We start from the raw sequence: 16,536 nt of genomic DNA on the forward strand, positions 1-16,536 counted from the left end.
ATATATGATCAGCACTGTTTTGTTTCATAGTTGGAAACCAGAGCCCAAATGGCTGCCGCCTGCTTACACTATTCCTTGTATTGCAGCTAAATGTAATACTGAAAACATATCAAGCAAGAAATAAGAATTACAGTGACATAATCTTGAGCCATCTTTGATCAACACTAACTAGTTTAACAGTTTCATCTGAGTTTCTGCAGCTTCCGTTTGAAACAAGAGCCAAAACGGCAGCCGCTTGGTCACATCATATTACATTGTAATCAACTGGTTACAATATTTCTTGTATTTCAACTAATTATTACAGAGTAGTAGTAATGTAATTTAATCCAAAGTAGTAACATAATCTTGATCCATAATTGATCAGCACTGCCTAGTTTCATAGTTTCATCTCAGTTTTGAGTCTAAGTCGAAGTAGATGTTGTATACAGCACCTTTAAACCACAATTTATATTCTATATTCCAATTTTCAATGCAATAAAGGAACTGCCAAAAACTGTCAACTTCTGTAAAACCCCACGGAAGATGAAAGCAAGAAACGCAAACACATTCACTCTGCGCGGGAAGCCAGTTTTGATATCAAATGACAGTCAAAAATCAAGAAAATGGATTTGTGGTTGAAATGTAGCAGCAATGCAGCTGAAAACAAAGAGAAGGGAGTGAAAGGAAAGAAAAAAGGGAGCCAACAAAGTACCGTCAGCATCAGGAGGAATAAGTTTTAATGGGGTTTACTTTAATGAGGTGACACTGATGGCACAGCGGTGTATTATACTTCTTTATATAGGCTTTTTTTCTACCACAAATATTTTGCACTGATCAGAGGCAGGGTTGTATGTTGGCAAGAATCTGGCGTTACGATGCGTATCACGATAGAGGGGATACAGATACAGATTAGTCAGTAGTCTAGAAATTGCAGTAAATGTGCCTCATTTTACATTGTTTTGTCTGGTGGAGCCATGTGTTGAACAAGGAAATTTAAAATGAGAATGAAAATGAGAAAGCAATGTATTTATTAATTATTAATGATCAATCGAGTGTTAGCATTTTCAACTATCAGTTGAGGAAAATGCCCAAAATTTGCAACCCTAGTGCTTACTTCTTCTCTCAGTTAATGTTATTAGATTACAACACTGCAACAAATCTTTGCAAGTGAACTATTAATTAAAAAGCAATGCAGTGTTTTTGAGAATACTGCTATACTGAAGTGTAGTAATATTTTATTACACCCTAGTCAGGTGGCTGAAAAAGTATTTCAAATAGGGCTCTTTATTGAAAAAAAGTTTGACAAGCTCTGCTTTAGGGGAAGGTCTCTGAAGCAGCATGTGAGTGTTGTTTTGAAAGTGAAGAAAGATGTCAGTGAATGTGTCCATGAGTCACCTGGAATCCTCAATGAGTTTAGAACAAAGAGTTCGAAACACCTTTTTCAGATCTCCAAGGGTAAAACCACTGAAGAGGAACTATTAACACACCCTGAAGAATGTGTGCTAATAAATTCAACACATTCATAAGCTGGATAAGAATAAGAAGTGGCTTCTTGAAAGGTTGACCAGAATCACATTAACACCACTCCGCCACGTAACTCCATGGTAACTCACCTTCTGAAGAGTGAAAGCAAATGAGAAGGAGCAAGAGGCAGTGAAACACTGGACACCTCCACAGTGTAGAGGCCATTGTGTGTTGTATGCAAACGATCCAAGAGCCTTTTGGCTAATAATAGCGGTTCAGTGTGTTGCAGCGACGGAGGGGAAAGCTGGAGCGATGTCAACGATCAGTAGTTCTCAGAGAAGCATCACCAGTCATCTTCTCATCTGGAAAAAAAAAGGAGAGGAAAGAGCATAAAAATGGAGGGAAATGAACGGTCATCATCAGCTGCACCACAGCCTTGTTGTGTAATTACCTCCGACAAGGAGGTTATGTGTTCAGTGCCATTTGTTTGTCTGTTTGTCAGCAGGATTATGGAGAAGCTACTGGCTCAATTTTCATGAAACTTGGAAGGATGTAGCATGGATTGAGGAAGAGCCCATTTGGAGTGGACACAAGTTATTTTTCACTTTTGTTAACACTGTGAGACAGGGCATTTGGCATTCATGGAATAAATGCCATACATCTGAAAATCTACTAATAGTAAAGTTCAATGATGACTCCATATCACTAGTAATCCTCATAATTGCCAACCCTCCTGATTTTCCCGGGAGACTACCATTTTTCATTGCCCCTTCCTGGTTTTCTCCTAGTGTCACAATTCTCCCGTATTTCTGCGTGTATCGCAAATTTTCATACTTTTTTTTCCCATTTTGTTATTACAATCTTTTTCAAGTGTTGTGCATGTTTAGCCTGCTTTATCCAGTTGTCCCTAACACAGCCATGCTCGTGCACATCATAGAGGAGCGATCTCTCCAAGTGCCCTACTATTTTTTTAATCCAGATTTAAGTGTGTGAACTGCAAGACAAGATGTCATATACAAATACTTTGCTACTGTAGTGTTTTCAGGTATCTGTATTACACTTGAGTAAGTTTTTTTCCGACAATGTTTTACATTTACTTCCTACATTCTAAAACAAACATCTGCACTTTCTGTTTACGTTTTCAAAACAGGCTGATTATTTTAATTTTAATGCATTTGAGGGGAACATCAAGACTGATCTCAGCTTAAATGAATGAGACAATAACACAGGGAAGATGATTCCTTGGTGTATCCCATCAGTGCGTATCATGCAAAACAGACATAACAAGACGAAAAACTACGTAAAAGACATAACAGGATGAAACAGGCGGAGAGGAAGGCTTGATCGTGGAGAAACGCTCAGGTTCGGTTAGCTTTGCACAGAAATATCCGGCAGAAAGGGTAACTTTTTACTTTTATACTTTGAGCCCTTTTCAGAGGAGCCTGTATTTTTTTTCATTTCTACTTCAGTAAAGAAGTTGAATCAGTACCTCTACTCTTACTGGTCTTTTTTTCACTCAAGTGTCTATACTTCTACTTGAGTAAAGAGTGTGTACTTTTACCTCTGGTATTTTCTAGGAACTTCCACAGAAATATTAAAACTTTTTTCTCAAGTGTTTATGAGGACAAGGAAACAAAGCAGATAGCGTGCCTCGCCTTGTGCACTTATTCAGCACTCTGCGACGTGTTACCACTGAATGTTTACACTGCCTCATTCTCCCACTCTTCCCTGTTCCACCTTCCCCATTTACTCCCAAGATCCCCGCGGGAGAGAGCTTGTCGCTCCGGCAACACGTTCACACAGGACGCCATTAGAGACACGGCTGCTTTGTGAGTTACTTTTGTCTCCTTCCTTATCAAGGGGTGGCAAAAACAGTCCTTTGTCTGCAAAAGCAGCGAAAGGTTAGAGCCTGAGACAGCCTAACACACACCAGACAGATAAGCTGCTTACCAAAGTCAAACACCAAGGAGGGATGTGTTGTGTCATATGTGAAATGCCACACACACACTCACATATGCATGCCTGCACAAACATAACCAAGGACATGCACACTCCTGATGATGTGGACACACATGCACAAACGAGCGCACACACCGACATATTGTATCTTGTTTATTCCCATGTGGTTGCCACACAACGTCTCCCCAGTGCGCACACACTCACACACACACCAACATCATAAACAGGATTGGTCACTTGGTAGCCGTCGCTATGCAAAGGAGAGCGAATGCTTCCCGTGTCTGAATGCTGCTCCTTCAGAGCCACCCGTCAACCACCCTGATTATTTTATAATGAACCTAAATTTGAGCAGCAGAGCAGTCAGCTCTGATCGCTCTCCGGGCCTCACTAATGCGCTTGGATATTTTTGGCAACACAAAAACCCACAAAACATGGGAAGCTTTCACATTAGCACACTGAGTAATAATTTAAGTCACTACGGGTCCATGCTAGGGCTGCAACTAACAATTATTATCATTGATTAATCTGTCAATATTTTTCTCCATTAATCGATTAGTTGTTTGGTCCATGAATTAACAGAAAATGGTGAAAAATGTTGTTAGCGTTTCCCAGAGTTCAATGTGACATCCTCAAATGTGTTCTGAGATAGAGTTTACTCTCATAGAGGAGTACAGACAACTGAAAATATCTGTATTTGAGAAGCTGAAATCAGAGAATCTAGATTTTCTACATAAAAAGACTCAAAGTGATGATGAATGATTTAATACTGTAGTTGACAACTAATCGATTGTGATATTTTGCTAATCATTTTAGTAGCTTTCAAAGCAAAAACAGCAAAAATACACTGATTCCATTCCACAGAAACATGGCGGCAGTGAAACAGAACAGGTCAGTAGCGGACACTTTTGAATTGAAGTGCTATTTACTATTTACATGTCTGTATTCTCTCCAATATAAGGGGATGGATGGCACTCATACAACTCAGTGGCAATCTCTCTTAACAGTTACTCAAGATAACACACAGCTAACAACAAGGTCTGTGGGTTATGTTGAATGACTTGGTCATGGTCATTGCAACTCACACGAAAAACAGTCTAGATGGGTAAATAACACTGCAGGTAAGAGGAAAATGTGTATTTTTGATTTCTGGGTGAACTGTTCCTTTAAAAGACACACTGCTGCCAGGACACGATGTGGGTCCATCTTAAAAATTACTGGCAGAAACCCTTCTTCTTCTTCTACTGAAATCAAGGAATTTGGATATTTTATTAATGAAAAAATGACTTGAAATGAGTAACGGATTATCAAATTAGTTGGCAGTTCATTTAATAGTTGGCAACTGATCAGCTGTAGTCCATTCTATACATGACTGATGCCTTGCTGGGAAGATAATAGCTGAAAAAATGCCCCACTGGATCTGCACCTATAGCCTGACGCAGCCTGAGTGAGCGTGTTTATTTTCATTTGAGGTCACCCTGGCTGAGCGGTTGTGCAGCAAAGCCTGAGCCAAGGAAACACACATACAGCTAACTTATAATTTATCAGTTAAACTTGGGTGGTTTTTATAGGAGTTGCGGTTTTATTTGTCTTACAGCTGTTTATCTGCCAGTGGCGCCGAACCAGATCAGATAAGGCTGAAAATGGAGGGTACAAGCTCTCCTGCAAGGGAAGTCTCTCACACCGCGGGTCTACTGAGGCTGCTCATACGCTCAAGTCCTCTAACAGGCCTGCCACCAGTTCAATATTGGGCAGAACACCAAATCTCCAGAGACACACGTGACTTCTTCCTCGGCCATTTATCTTCAGTAAATATGAGGCCTGGGGCCATGGGGGTAACCATAATGGTGGTTGACAGGAGGAGATTGGAAACTGTTGGGGGGACATCCCCCTGCCCTTCTGGCCTGCTGGGCCCGCTGAGCCACTCAGCCCCTCCAGACACCAGGGGGCGAGAGCCTGCCAGGCCCCGCGGATGCAGACTTGCCCTCGCCACCCCAGGGTTCTTTTCTCCTGATCGGCCGTCGCCCCGCTGGGTAACATGTCTCCTTTTCTCCCTTAAGCTGGTGGAGGACACAGGCCTGCTCATCTTCCTAAAAACACTGTTTTGTTTGGTGGGATTTCTGCACTGAATCGGGCTGGACTTGAGATAAAAGGATTAGGCGATTAACATTAAGATGCTTTACACAAGTACTGACAGACGTATCATAATTTCACATCAGGGGACGGAGGGGGGATGATGGTCATGGGGGGCTAAGATGTTCTCAAGCAGAAAATGATTTTAAGAGGTAAGTGAGGCATCGTTAACCCCTCAGAGATTGTGCCGAGGAATTATCTACACCAATCCCCCCCTGAAGCCTGGGAATTGAGGTTACTTGTTTCTCGGCCAACGATTTCCGCATAATGATCATCATGTTCCACTGAGGCAGACGTTTAAAAAAAGGTACACAGTTATGACTAACTGTCACCACCTACACTTAATCTAATGAGCTCAAACATAGAATGCACACCAAAAGACCACTGAAAAGTACACACAGTCTTCACTCGAGGAGCAGTACAGATATTGGTGTAAAAAAACAGTAGAAGCACCGATTCAACTATTATATTCAAGTTAAACTGAAAACGTTCAGCCTCTGAAATGTACTCAAGGTAAAAAGCAACCCTCTGAAGGACAATTCTACTGACTGTTTCTGTGCAAAAATAACAGAACCTCACCTTTTTTTCCACAGTCAAGTCCCCCTGCTTGTCTGTGTTGGCTTGTGACAGTTTTTGAATTATTAAGTCTTTAAAAATGTTTTTGTCGTGTTACATCCTGATATGTCGTTTCACTCTTGCTATGCCTTTAGCATTTTTTTTTGTCTCGTTATCTCGTTTTCATCTTGTCACATTATTTTTCTGTTTTACTACGTCTTTTACATAATTTTCATCTTGTTACGCCTTGATATGTCATTTTCGTCTTATGTCGTTTATGTTGTTACATTGTTTTTTAACATCTTTAAAATCATTTTCTTCTTGTTAAAATGTTTGTCTCATTACTTGCTATGTCAAGTACCTTTTCATCTTGTTACGTTGTTGTCTTGTTGCATCTTTAACATTGTTTTCGTCATTATGTTTTGTTGTCGTTTTCATAATCTCACATCATTTATGTCTTGTTACTTTTTTACATTGTTTTCAATTTGTTACAAGTCTTATTAGATTGTTTTCGTCTTGTTACATAACAAGACATCTTGTGTTGTTATGTCTTTTATGTCATTTCTATCTTGTTACAGCTTCACAGATCTTGTACGTTGTTTCTGTCTTGTTACAACTCATTACATCTTTTGTGTTTTTTTTTTTGTCTTGTTACTACTTCTTACACATTGTACATCATTTTTGTCTCGTTACATCTTGTTCAGCATTATTGTCTTATGACATTTGTGTCATTTTCATCTTGTTATGTTTAGCTATGTCATGTTATGTCACTTTGGTCTTGATAAATCATTTCTTTGTGTTATTGTTACATCCAAAAATAATGACTAATTCCACTCAAATGCATTACAACTAAAGTAATGAGCCTGTTTTGAAAATGTAAGGAGTAGAAGTACAGACACCTGAAAACTCTACTGAAGTACAGTAATAATGTGCAGCTTTTATACTTTCTTACTTCCCACCTCTGCTGAATAAATAACAGTTATTCATTTTCATCTGAGCCCTGAGCTCCTCTTCCTAAAAAAAATAGCAGAACATGTATATTCCCACAGGTTTTCTCTCTCTATTAACAGTATATCTTTCTGGAAACAAGACAAAAAAAAGAAATGAAAAATGATACACAAACATTCAGGACATCTGTTTTTCTTTTGTCTCCTATACATACACAGTGGAAACCCAAGGAGAGAAATCTATCATCAGTTAAGATAATGGAGAAAATCACAGTCCACAGCCAATTTTTCACATCAGCCTGATAGAAATAATAAGCAAGCATTTAAAAGAGGACGGCGAGCAATTAAAACATAATTAAAATAAATGGATAGAAGGAGACAGCCCACATGTCTTAACATGAAACACAAGGCTGTGTGCAACAGTCGGGCTGAATGAATGTGAGTCTCCCTTTGACAAAGCTTGTGTCTGCCTCACTCAAGCTGGAGAGGCGTCCAATGAAAGAGAGAGTGAGAGAAGAGAAGGAGAAGGGGAGAAGGGGGGGGGTTGAGAGTTTTCTAAGCCGGGAGGGACTAAATGGATGGGAGACGGAGAGCAGAGGAGGAGAAGAATGGAAGGGGGAGAAAAGAAAGAGGCGGTGGGGTCACTGCGGAGGATTGACAGCCTGTGAGTATGGCCTGACCTCCTGGGTTCGCCTCCAAGTTTTCTCCACAGGCTTAGAGAAGACAAAAATAAAGCCCAGGAATGTTAATTTATTTTCAATTGTCAACGCCGAGGAGAGACAGATAAAGAGCGCATACATACATATCAAGTAAGACTGGAACAAAACTAATGCGCGAGTCCAAGTGTAAGCTGAAATCCTACAAGTGAAATAGAGATGTGGCTCCGTTGAAGCTGCATCTTGCCAACACAATGATCCGTCTCCCACTCTTTGAATAACTACTAATTTGGAGAACTTTCTGCCCCGCCCCCATGCCCTACATTCAGGACAAAAAAAGACGCACATGTGAGAGAGTGGAATTTCAAACATCAGAAAATGGTTGATGGGCTAGAAGTGGGAGACGGGAACTACAGGAACTAAGAAAACACAGCCTCCAGACACTTTTTTTTTTTCTCCCCCTGTCTTCGGTGCACCCTGATGTTCCCAAGGAACTCTTTTGTCATGACAGTCCTGTCAGGGCTGCGCTTTCAACCCCTGCAGGGACATGATGTCATTTCCTTGGCTCCACCAGTGATGTAGAGAACTTGCCATCAACTGCCAGACAGAGAGATGGGCCGACACCGAGCAGCAGCACAGTCTGCACACACTGTGTTCTCAACACACAGCTGATAAGATACACTATTAGGATAAACAGGTTGTAAACTGAGTCTTACAGAAGTGCACGCTGGGACAATACAGACAATACATTACAAAAATGTTGTTAATATGCTTTTTTTCTTTGTTTTTTTTTTGCTGAGGGTACAGGCCGCAATGACAGGTCAATTAATCAATCAATAACTATTCTACAAATCAATAATGAAAACAATGCCAACATTTCACTGGTTCCACCTTCTCAAACCTGACTATTATCTGCTTTTTTCTATTATGGTATAACTAATATTTACAGTATAAATGGGTTTTAGACTGTGAGACAAAACAAGCAATTTGAACATAAAAAGAGCAACACGATATCCTGAAACAAACTTTTTTTATGCTATTTTGATTAAAACAATGTTGCAACAATTAGTCGATTAATCAATCGGATTAAATATTCGGATTACTGATTAATTGTTTTGAATAAAAAAAAAATCAGGAAAATGTTCTGGTTCTCTTTGTCCTTTATTATGATAAAATGATAAATGGGACTTTGGACTAAAACAAACAATTTGAACACATAGAACAACACAATATCAGTTTACGCTTTTTTGGTGAAAGCAGATCTGCAATGATTAATCAATTAATCGATTAACTGATCAACAACTATTTTGGTAGTTGAGTCATTTTTCAAGAAAAAAATTAAAATGCCCAATTTACCTTGGTTCCAGCTTCTCAAATATGACATTTTCATTTTTTTTTTAAGTCCTGATGATAAAATGAGTACATAAACGGGAGTTTTGGACTACAGTTTTGACAAAATAAGCAAAACGAAAATAAAAGAATATCCTACAAAAGTTGTATTTGCTGTTTTGATGACAGCATGGCTGCAACAATTGTTGATTAGTCTATTATACCAAAATTTTACTGGTTCCAGCTAAAATTTGAATATATGAAGAGCAACATATCCTAAACAGACCTTTTTTATGCTTCTTTGATGAGTGTATAGCTGAAAATATTCTAATAATCAATTAATCATCATCTTTTTTTTCCCTCTGGTTGCAGCTTCTCAAACTTGATGCTGGTTTTCTTAAGTCTCCTATTATAATAACATCAGTTTATATACACGGGTTTTGGGACTATTGGTCAGACAAACCAAGTCATCTGGAATCTGTGATTGCGATTCATTGATAAAATGTCAAAGAGCAGAGTTAATTTTAACTTGAACTTGACAAAACATGCTAAACAAACCTCTTTATTCTGATGAGGCAGCGTGTGCTACTTATTCCATCATAATTACAGCTTGTTCCAGTGCCCATAAATAATTAATGTGTCAACAGGTGTTTTTGTGAAGATAGATCACAGAACTTCTCACATCGTCTGTTTAGGTCTGGGTCAGAATGAGTTCCTGTAGCGCTTAAATATGCACAACACTAATTCAAGGCACTTAAACTGCAGCTTTTATGTCTTGTTTTGTTTTGGGGATAAATTAAAAGGCTCTAGATTAAACACAGACATCTGAAGAAATGAAAAAAAAAGCTGATCTTCAGCTAAGCTCAAAAAGCCCAAACAGAAAACCCCTGAAAGGTGCAATGCTTCACTATTTTATTGAGAGAGCACAACAGTTGGTGTGTTCAGCGGCTCTTGGCCAAATGATTGAGGCAGTAGATAAGATAGAGTGCCAGCGGGCAGATGGACATGGTGAAACAGAGAGGGGTGAGCAAAGAAGCTTAGTAAAGTGAAGAGAACAAAGAAGACCCAGACTGAACAACCAGGTTAGTGTCAAGCAAAATAAAGCGAGAGTGGTGTGTAGTCTTCAAAAAGGAGCTGCAGAGGAGCAGACACTCGCTAAAAGGGTAAAAGTGGAGGTTTCTGTCAAGGTTTGTAACTGAAATTACAACAAAGTCTGTAAAAATGCCTTAAAGACTCATATTATCTCTGTCTACTTCATCCATCAATAGCAATACTGACCTCGAGGCTGCAACCTACTCTCATTATTGATCAAACTGTCATTTATTTGTGTAATTCGTCAATTATTCTCTATTGCCTGTAAAATGTCAGAAAATTCCAAGGAGACAAGGTGATGTCTTCAAATGTCTTGTTGCATCCAACTAACTGTCGAAATCCCCAAATACTCACTGTAGTCATTTATTTGAACAATTGCGCTATAATATTGATTTTCTGACATTTTATAGACAATATAAAGTTTATACTGTCCAATAATTATTAATTATTAATATCCAAAAGCCCAAAATATTCACATTAGTAGCACTGAAGACAAACAAAACCAGAAAATTCACATTTGACAAGCTTAGTCCAGTGGATTTTTTGCTTTAATGACTTGAATGATTATCAAAATATCACCAACTTTGTAAACTGAGCTGCAACAATTAGTCAAGTCATTGATTAGATGTCAACTATTAAATCAATTGCCAACTATTCTGATAATCAATTAATTGTGTTGAGTCATTTTTTGAGAAGAAATGTCTAAATTCTCTGATTTCAGCTTCTTCAAATGTGAATATTTTCTGGTTTCTTTAGTCCTCTATGACAGTAAACTAAATATGGCTGCAACTACTGATTATTTTCATCATCAGTTAATCTGTTGGTCACGTTCTCAGTTAATCAATTAGTTGTTAAAATTTGCCCATAACCCGAAGATAATCACTTCACAGTCACAGACAACTTAAGAAACCAGAAAATATTCACATTTGAGGAACCGAAACCAGAGAAATTGGACATGTTTTCTGAAAAAATTACTTGATTAATCAATTATTAAGTTCCCTGGCGATTAATGTAATAGTTTAATTGATTAATCAACCAATCATTGCATTTCTAATAGTGAATAACTTTGGGATGTGGACAAAACAAGACGTGAAGATTCCAGCTTTGGCTTTAGGAGACACTGATCGACATTTTTCATCATTTTCTGACATTTTATGGCCCAAACAACTAATCTATTAATGACTGACAGATAAATTGATAATGAAAATGATATTCAGATGCAGCTCTGTTTGTAAATACTCTGTTAATGGTAATATTGACATATTTAAACCACCTGCTTGCTGAAGATAATAAATTCATTATTAGATTCTCCACCTGACCAGTTTGTAAAGGTTACCTTGACTTATTGAGACCATATTTGTGCACAAATTTGAAAACGCGTGAGAAAAAAAAGAGTAAAATGTCTGTTTCATTCATTAATATCCGGCTGCAGATTACGCCAGGCTTGGTAGCTGTGCCCGCTCGGCATTTGGAATGAATGGTTCAACCTCTGAGCCGTTGGTTGAGCACTATAGGGTCACCGGAGAGGAGCAGAAGAGAGCTGCAAAAGAGAGGTTTCTCCTTTTCAATCAATCTCTTCATAAATGTACTGACAGCCTCACTTCTCACCTCCTCCATGCATAAATCTAGCACTCCCCTGCCCGCTCGTCAACCACACAAACACGCACCCACACACACACTGCTCACCTCCAGCTCGCTCCAACGCTAAAACACATTTTTTATAGCGGAAACCATGGTCGGCCTGGCAGCATCACCCCTCACCTAACAGCAACACACACACACACACACACACACATAACAAACACATTCAGTCAGCACGTTTGCAGCAGGTGATGTGTTGATGCTCACACCTTCTGGGGGAAAACACACCAACGTGACGTTAAAATTTTTACACACCACAGCTCCATTCAGACTGGATTAGTTTTCAGCAAACTGTACGTGAAGTAACTGCTAATACAGAACATCTGTGATGCTAATGAACAACATGCAGGGGAGGAGAGATCTGTGCAATCAGTCTTCAGTGTTACAGAACTCCATTCATGTGCTGCCATCACACCAAAAATCTATCATAATAATCAAACATCATTTCCTAAACTGACAGCAACTTGTTTAAACAACGAGGAAGAAAACAGCCACGGAGGAGAAATGCTGCATCTGGAGCACCCGGAGTGAACTCAGTTCGGGGGAAAGTGTGCACAGTCCTTCTCTGACACATTATTTGCAAACTATCTCAGGGTTGTCATTTCGGATGGGACTAGCTGAGTTTTTTTTTTTTTTTTTTTATCAGAGGTTATTTCTGCCGGGCGGGCGCGGGATGGAGGTCCCAGATTTGGGTCGGGGACGCTGAAATCCGCACAAGTTCCTGACATGGCAAGATTCGAGACGGGACTGAAATTTACAGACATGCTCCATTTTCGATTTCATTTCCTCCTCCCCTCCTTCACCAGTAAAACTAATCCCATCCAAATGGGGCTTATGACAAAGTGCTACAATGACAAAGTGACATTTTAGTTGCCAAAAGCGAGGAGTGGTTAGTTTTTTTTTTTTTTACTAAGAAATATATGCAAATTGAGTAAACTCTATTAATCCTTGAGGGGGTTAGCAAGCAGTTGGTGGTATAACCGAAAAATAAATATTGAATTGTATGCGAAGGCGTAGATTTGGTTTCACAGGTGGTGGGGGAACACATGAAGTGATATTTCCTGTGTTTATATATCAATCTGGCAAATAACATTTTTCAATAAAATTGGTTAGTGCATTTTTTTAAATTAAAGGTATTCTTTTAAAAATGTGAATTAGGGGTAGACCAGTATGTTTTTTTCAGGGCAGATACGATTAGGAGTCAAGGAGACCAATAACTAACATTTCGAACCAATGTACATTTGCAGGAAAAATGAACATCTTAGTGTAAAAATCTAGAATAATCATTATCTGCTACTTTATAGTTCCACTCCACTGCACTCTGCAGGCAAATATCGTACTTTGTACACCATTTGGCTACATATATTTAACTTTAGTTAGATAATTTGCAGAAATCAACTATGGACTATCATTATAAACTAGCCAGCGGGATATAAAGTTCATGAACAGTCAGATAGTGCTGTGGGCGGGACATTGAGCAAGAATACAGAGCGGACCACAGAAAAGAGGCGGTTACATCAGAGCCAAAGTAGCCAGAGCAGTTTTCAATTAATCTATTGTATCTGCGAGCAGATTTTTAAAAAATAACATGCTGAAATTGGAGCTGATAATCACCACTGAAAACAACATGTAGTTTGCACTGATAGAGACCTAATACTAAAGCTGAAATGAAAAGTTGATTAACAGAAAATTAGGCAGCAGCTATTTGAATTCTCTTAATTAGTCATCTAAATATTTTTGACATAAAAAAAATAAATAAAAAAATTACTGATTCCAACTGTCAAAACGGAGCATTTGTCAAGTTTATCTCGTCTCACATTATAATAAACTGAATATCTTTATGTTGATGACAGTTTGTTTAACCTTATTGACCTTGAGCTCAGGAAAACTGTGATTTTTCATTATTTTTTGACATTTCAAAGGGCAAAGTGATTAAGCAATTCATGAAGAAAATAATCAAATAGGTAGGTGGGTGGATCAGTGGGAGGATAGGTTGTGTTTGCATGATACAGGCACAGTCTTTCTGTCGCATCTTAGATTGATGCTCAATCCAAGCATCCATTTTGAGAATATTAACTGTAGTGTCAATGAAAATATACTGTAGATACGTGTAGACGAGTTTGCGGTATATTCTCCAGTCTAGAGTAGGACCTGCACTCCTCTAAACAGAGGGTAGGGAAGAAGCCTCTGTGTAGTCAGGTTGTCAAAAGTAACGATACTTCCATACTTTTTCAGTATATGTTAAAAACGACAGTATATCCGTTAAATATAGTAACTGCTCATTCAAGACCTCAGTTCATTTCAGTTTTGATTGTGCCTGCCTGAAAGCTCAGAGGCTTTTTTTTTTTTTTTTTTTTTTTTACCAGCACTGTGTGCAGGTTGACTTTTTTTATTTTTTGGCTGTGGTGTCAAAAGAGGTATCGATTGTCTTTTTCGTTTTTTTTTTTATACTTGCATTGTATCGAAGTTCAAAATTCTGGTATTGTGACAACTCTAGTATGTAGCCTGAGAGGCAAAACCCAGGACAAAGAAAGTCACAAAGCATCTTTTATCTGGAGTTTGGCAGGTGGACCGTCAGAGGACACTTTAGAGAGATTTTAGTCTGTAAATCGAACTAAAACTAAAAAAGCAGGTTGGACAAAAATGGCATTTTAAGAAGTACCTGGAGTTACACAGATTTTACATTAACTCTTGTCATCAAGAAAAGTCTCAGTGGCTCATTTCATTCAATCACTGCTGAACACAAATAAGACAATTTCTAACATGTTAAGAAGCTGTTTTCACTTGAAACTCACCTTCAACGAATAACTCTGATCTGACAGTAGTACAAACATCTCCTTTGCGTCCTTGTATCTCAGCCACACAGCTGTTATGTTCGTGTCTGTGAGGCTTCAGTCTTATCAGAGAAACATAAACTGTTAACCAGACACTTCCCATCACTCAAACAAGCTGCTCTGTTCCTCCTGCATGACGTCCACATTTACACTTCATGCTCAATGCATTTTCACCCTGATTTTAGAAGCTATTTAAAGTTACACTGTAGGCTTCTTTCGACTGGAAGCAATTTAATGCTTTTTGCCACAACGCCTCACTTCTCGTACACCGATACATACATCCGTCCTCCCCCTGGTTTCATCACCTTCCTGAAGTGGATTCAGTGCAAAGTTTTGTCAGACCTCAACCACATTTTTGTCCAAAATCTAGTCTGCTTCGCATTACCTATGCATGGTCAGCACATGGGCTGCATTCTAACTGTGGACGGTTTGTGTGGTCTCTATTCATTCAGTGTCTTTAGTGACTGACATGCATTAATTTGCCTTAATTCAGGGCTGTACTGTGCACCACTCAGAGGCACGGTGACAATACTGAATTTTTAGAAAACGCACACGTCATCGTCACAGAGGCGCAAATCACTTCACACGAAGGCTTAAATCAATATGACAAAGGTAATAAGAATATTTTCTGATATACAAACATGCATTAACAATTCAGTGACAAAACAACAGCCCCTAAAATGACTACAGAGATGAATGAGGCTCTTTTTAAACATAAACTGAACATTATAACCTTCATGATGTTAGGATTTAATGTAGGACAGATATCTAAAAACTACCTGCAGGGATAAGTTGATTAGTCAAGTACCTGTCAACTATTAAATTAATCAACAACTATTCTGATAATCAATTGTAAGTCTTAATAGTTTCTGGTGTCTTTAAATTCTTTATATGTATTGTTTTGTCCATCCAATTATCTAAATCCTCATGGGTTGTGGACAAAACAAGATATTTGAGGATGCCATCCTGAGCTTTGGGAAACCGTGATTTCTCACCATTTTCTGACATTTTCTGGAACAAGAGATAATCGATTAATTGAGGAAATGATTGACAGATCAATCAATCGTGAAAATAATTTTTAAAAAATGCATTTATTTTTCATGGAGGTGTAACAACTAAACTGGCAGTTTTTAAAGCAAAATGCCAAACATTTTCTCTTTTACTTTGTTGTGTATCAATGTAAACTTTGTATTTAAACAAGACTTTGGACTGTTGCTCAGACAAAACAAGCTTTTTGAAGATGTCACCATGTCATTTTCAACTGTTTTGCAACATTTTGTGGATGCTTTTCTGTTTTATATATTTGTAAACTGTATATTGGATTTTGGAGTATTGGCTGGACAAAACTAGCTATTTTAAGACATCATCGCTGAATATTTTTGCAGCATTTTATAGACCTTTTTTTGTGTTTTGTATAATTGAAAACTGATTTTTTGGAACCGATGGTTGGACAGAATGATCTAACTGAAGACACTGTCGCCTTATTTTTAACTGTTTCGCAACATTTTAACAGTTAAACATGAAAATAATGACAAATTCTCTAACAGTGAAAATAATTGGAAGCCGCAGCCCTAAAATGATCAAATTTCTGTTAAACCCAATGAACTGTATCACAATATCACGTATCATTTCACCCAAAACTCTTGGCACATGTAAAACAAAAACTTCCACCTCTTATTTTGTTGGTTTTACTTAGAAAATGACAGTTACTTTGGACACAAATGTGTAAAATGATATCATAATATGCTTCACACAATACATGACAAACTCAGATTAATAGTATACAACACGGGTCAATTATACCAAACACCTTTAAAGAAACTGAGCGATAAACATCAATATGGAAGAGCTATACTGAGTGAAAACCTATTAATATGTAAATGTGAAGATCTTAACAGGAGGTGTGTAGGACTACAGTATCTAAAGGTCCTGGAGTGTATAATTTTCCCG

The 16,536-nt window shown here is 38.3% G+C and overlaps 1 protein-coding gene across 6 annotated transcripts in view; it reads right to left on the reverse strand.

Moving 5' to 3' along the window:
• adgrl2b.1 (adhesion G protein-coupled receptor L2b, tandem duplicate 1) overlaps positions 1-16,536 on the reverse strand; it is a 136,320-nt gene that overhangs the window by 97,279 nt on the left and 22,505 nt on the right. For all 6 annotated transcript variants that reach the window (XM_084732756.1, XM_084732757.1, XM_084732754.1 and 3 more), the window contains exon 2: positions 1,593-1,805. In XM_084732756.1, coding sequence (XP_084588882.1) covers positions 1,593-1,668 — 76 coding nt within the window. In that variant the 5' untranslated portion in view covers positions 1,669-1,805. The remainder of the gene's footprint in view (positions 1-1,592; positions 1,806-16,536) is intronic.

This window comes from Lutjanus erythropterus, chromosome 12, assembly GCF_056507025.1.
Source record: "Lutjanus erythropterus isolate fLutEry1 chromosome 12, fLutEry1.hap2, whole genome shotgun sequence".
Lineage (NCBI taxonomy): Eukaryota > Metazoa > Chordata > Actinopteri > Lutjaniformes > Lutjanidae > Lutjanus > Lutjanus erythropterus.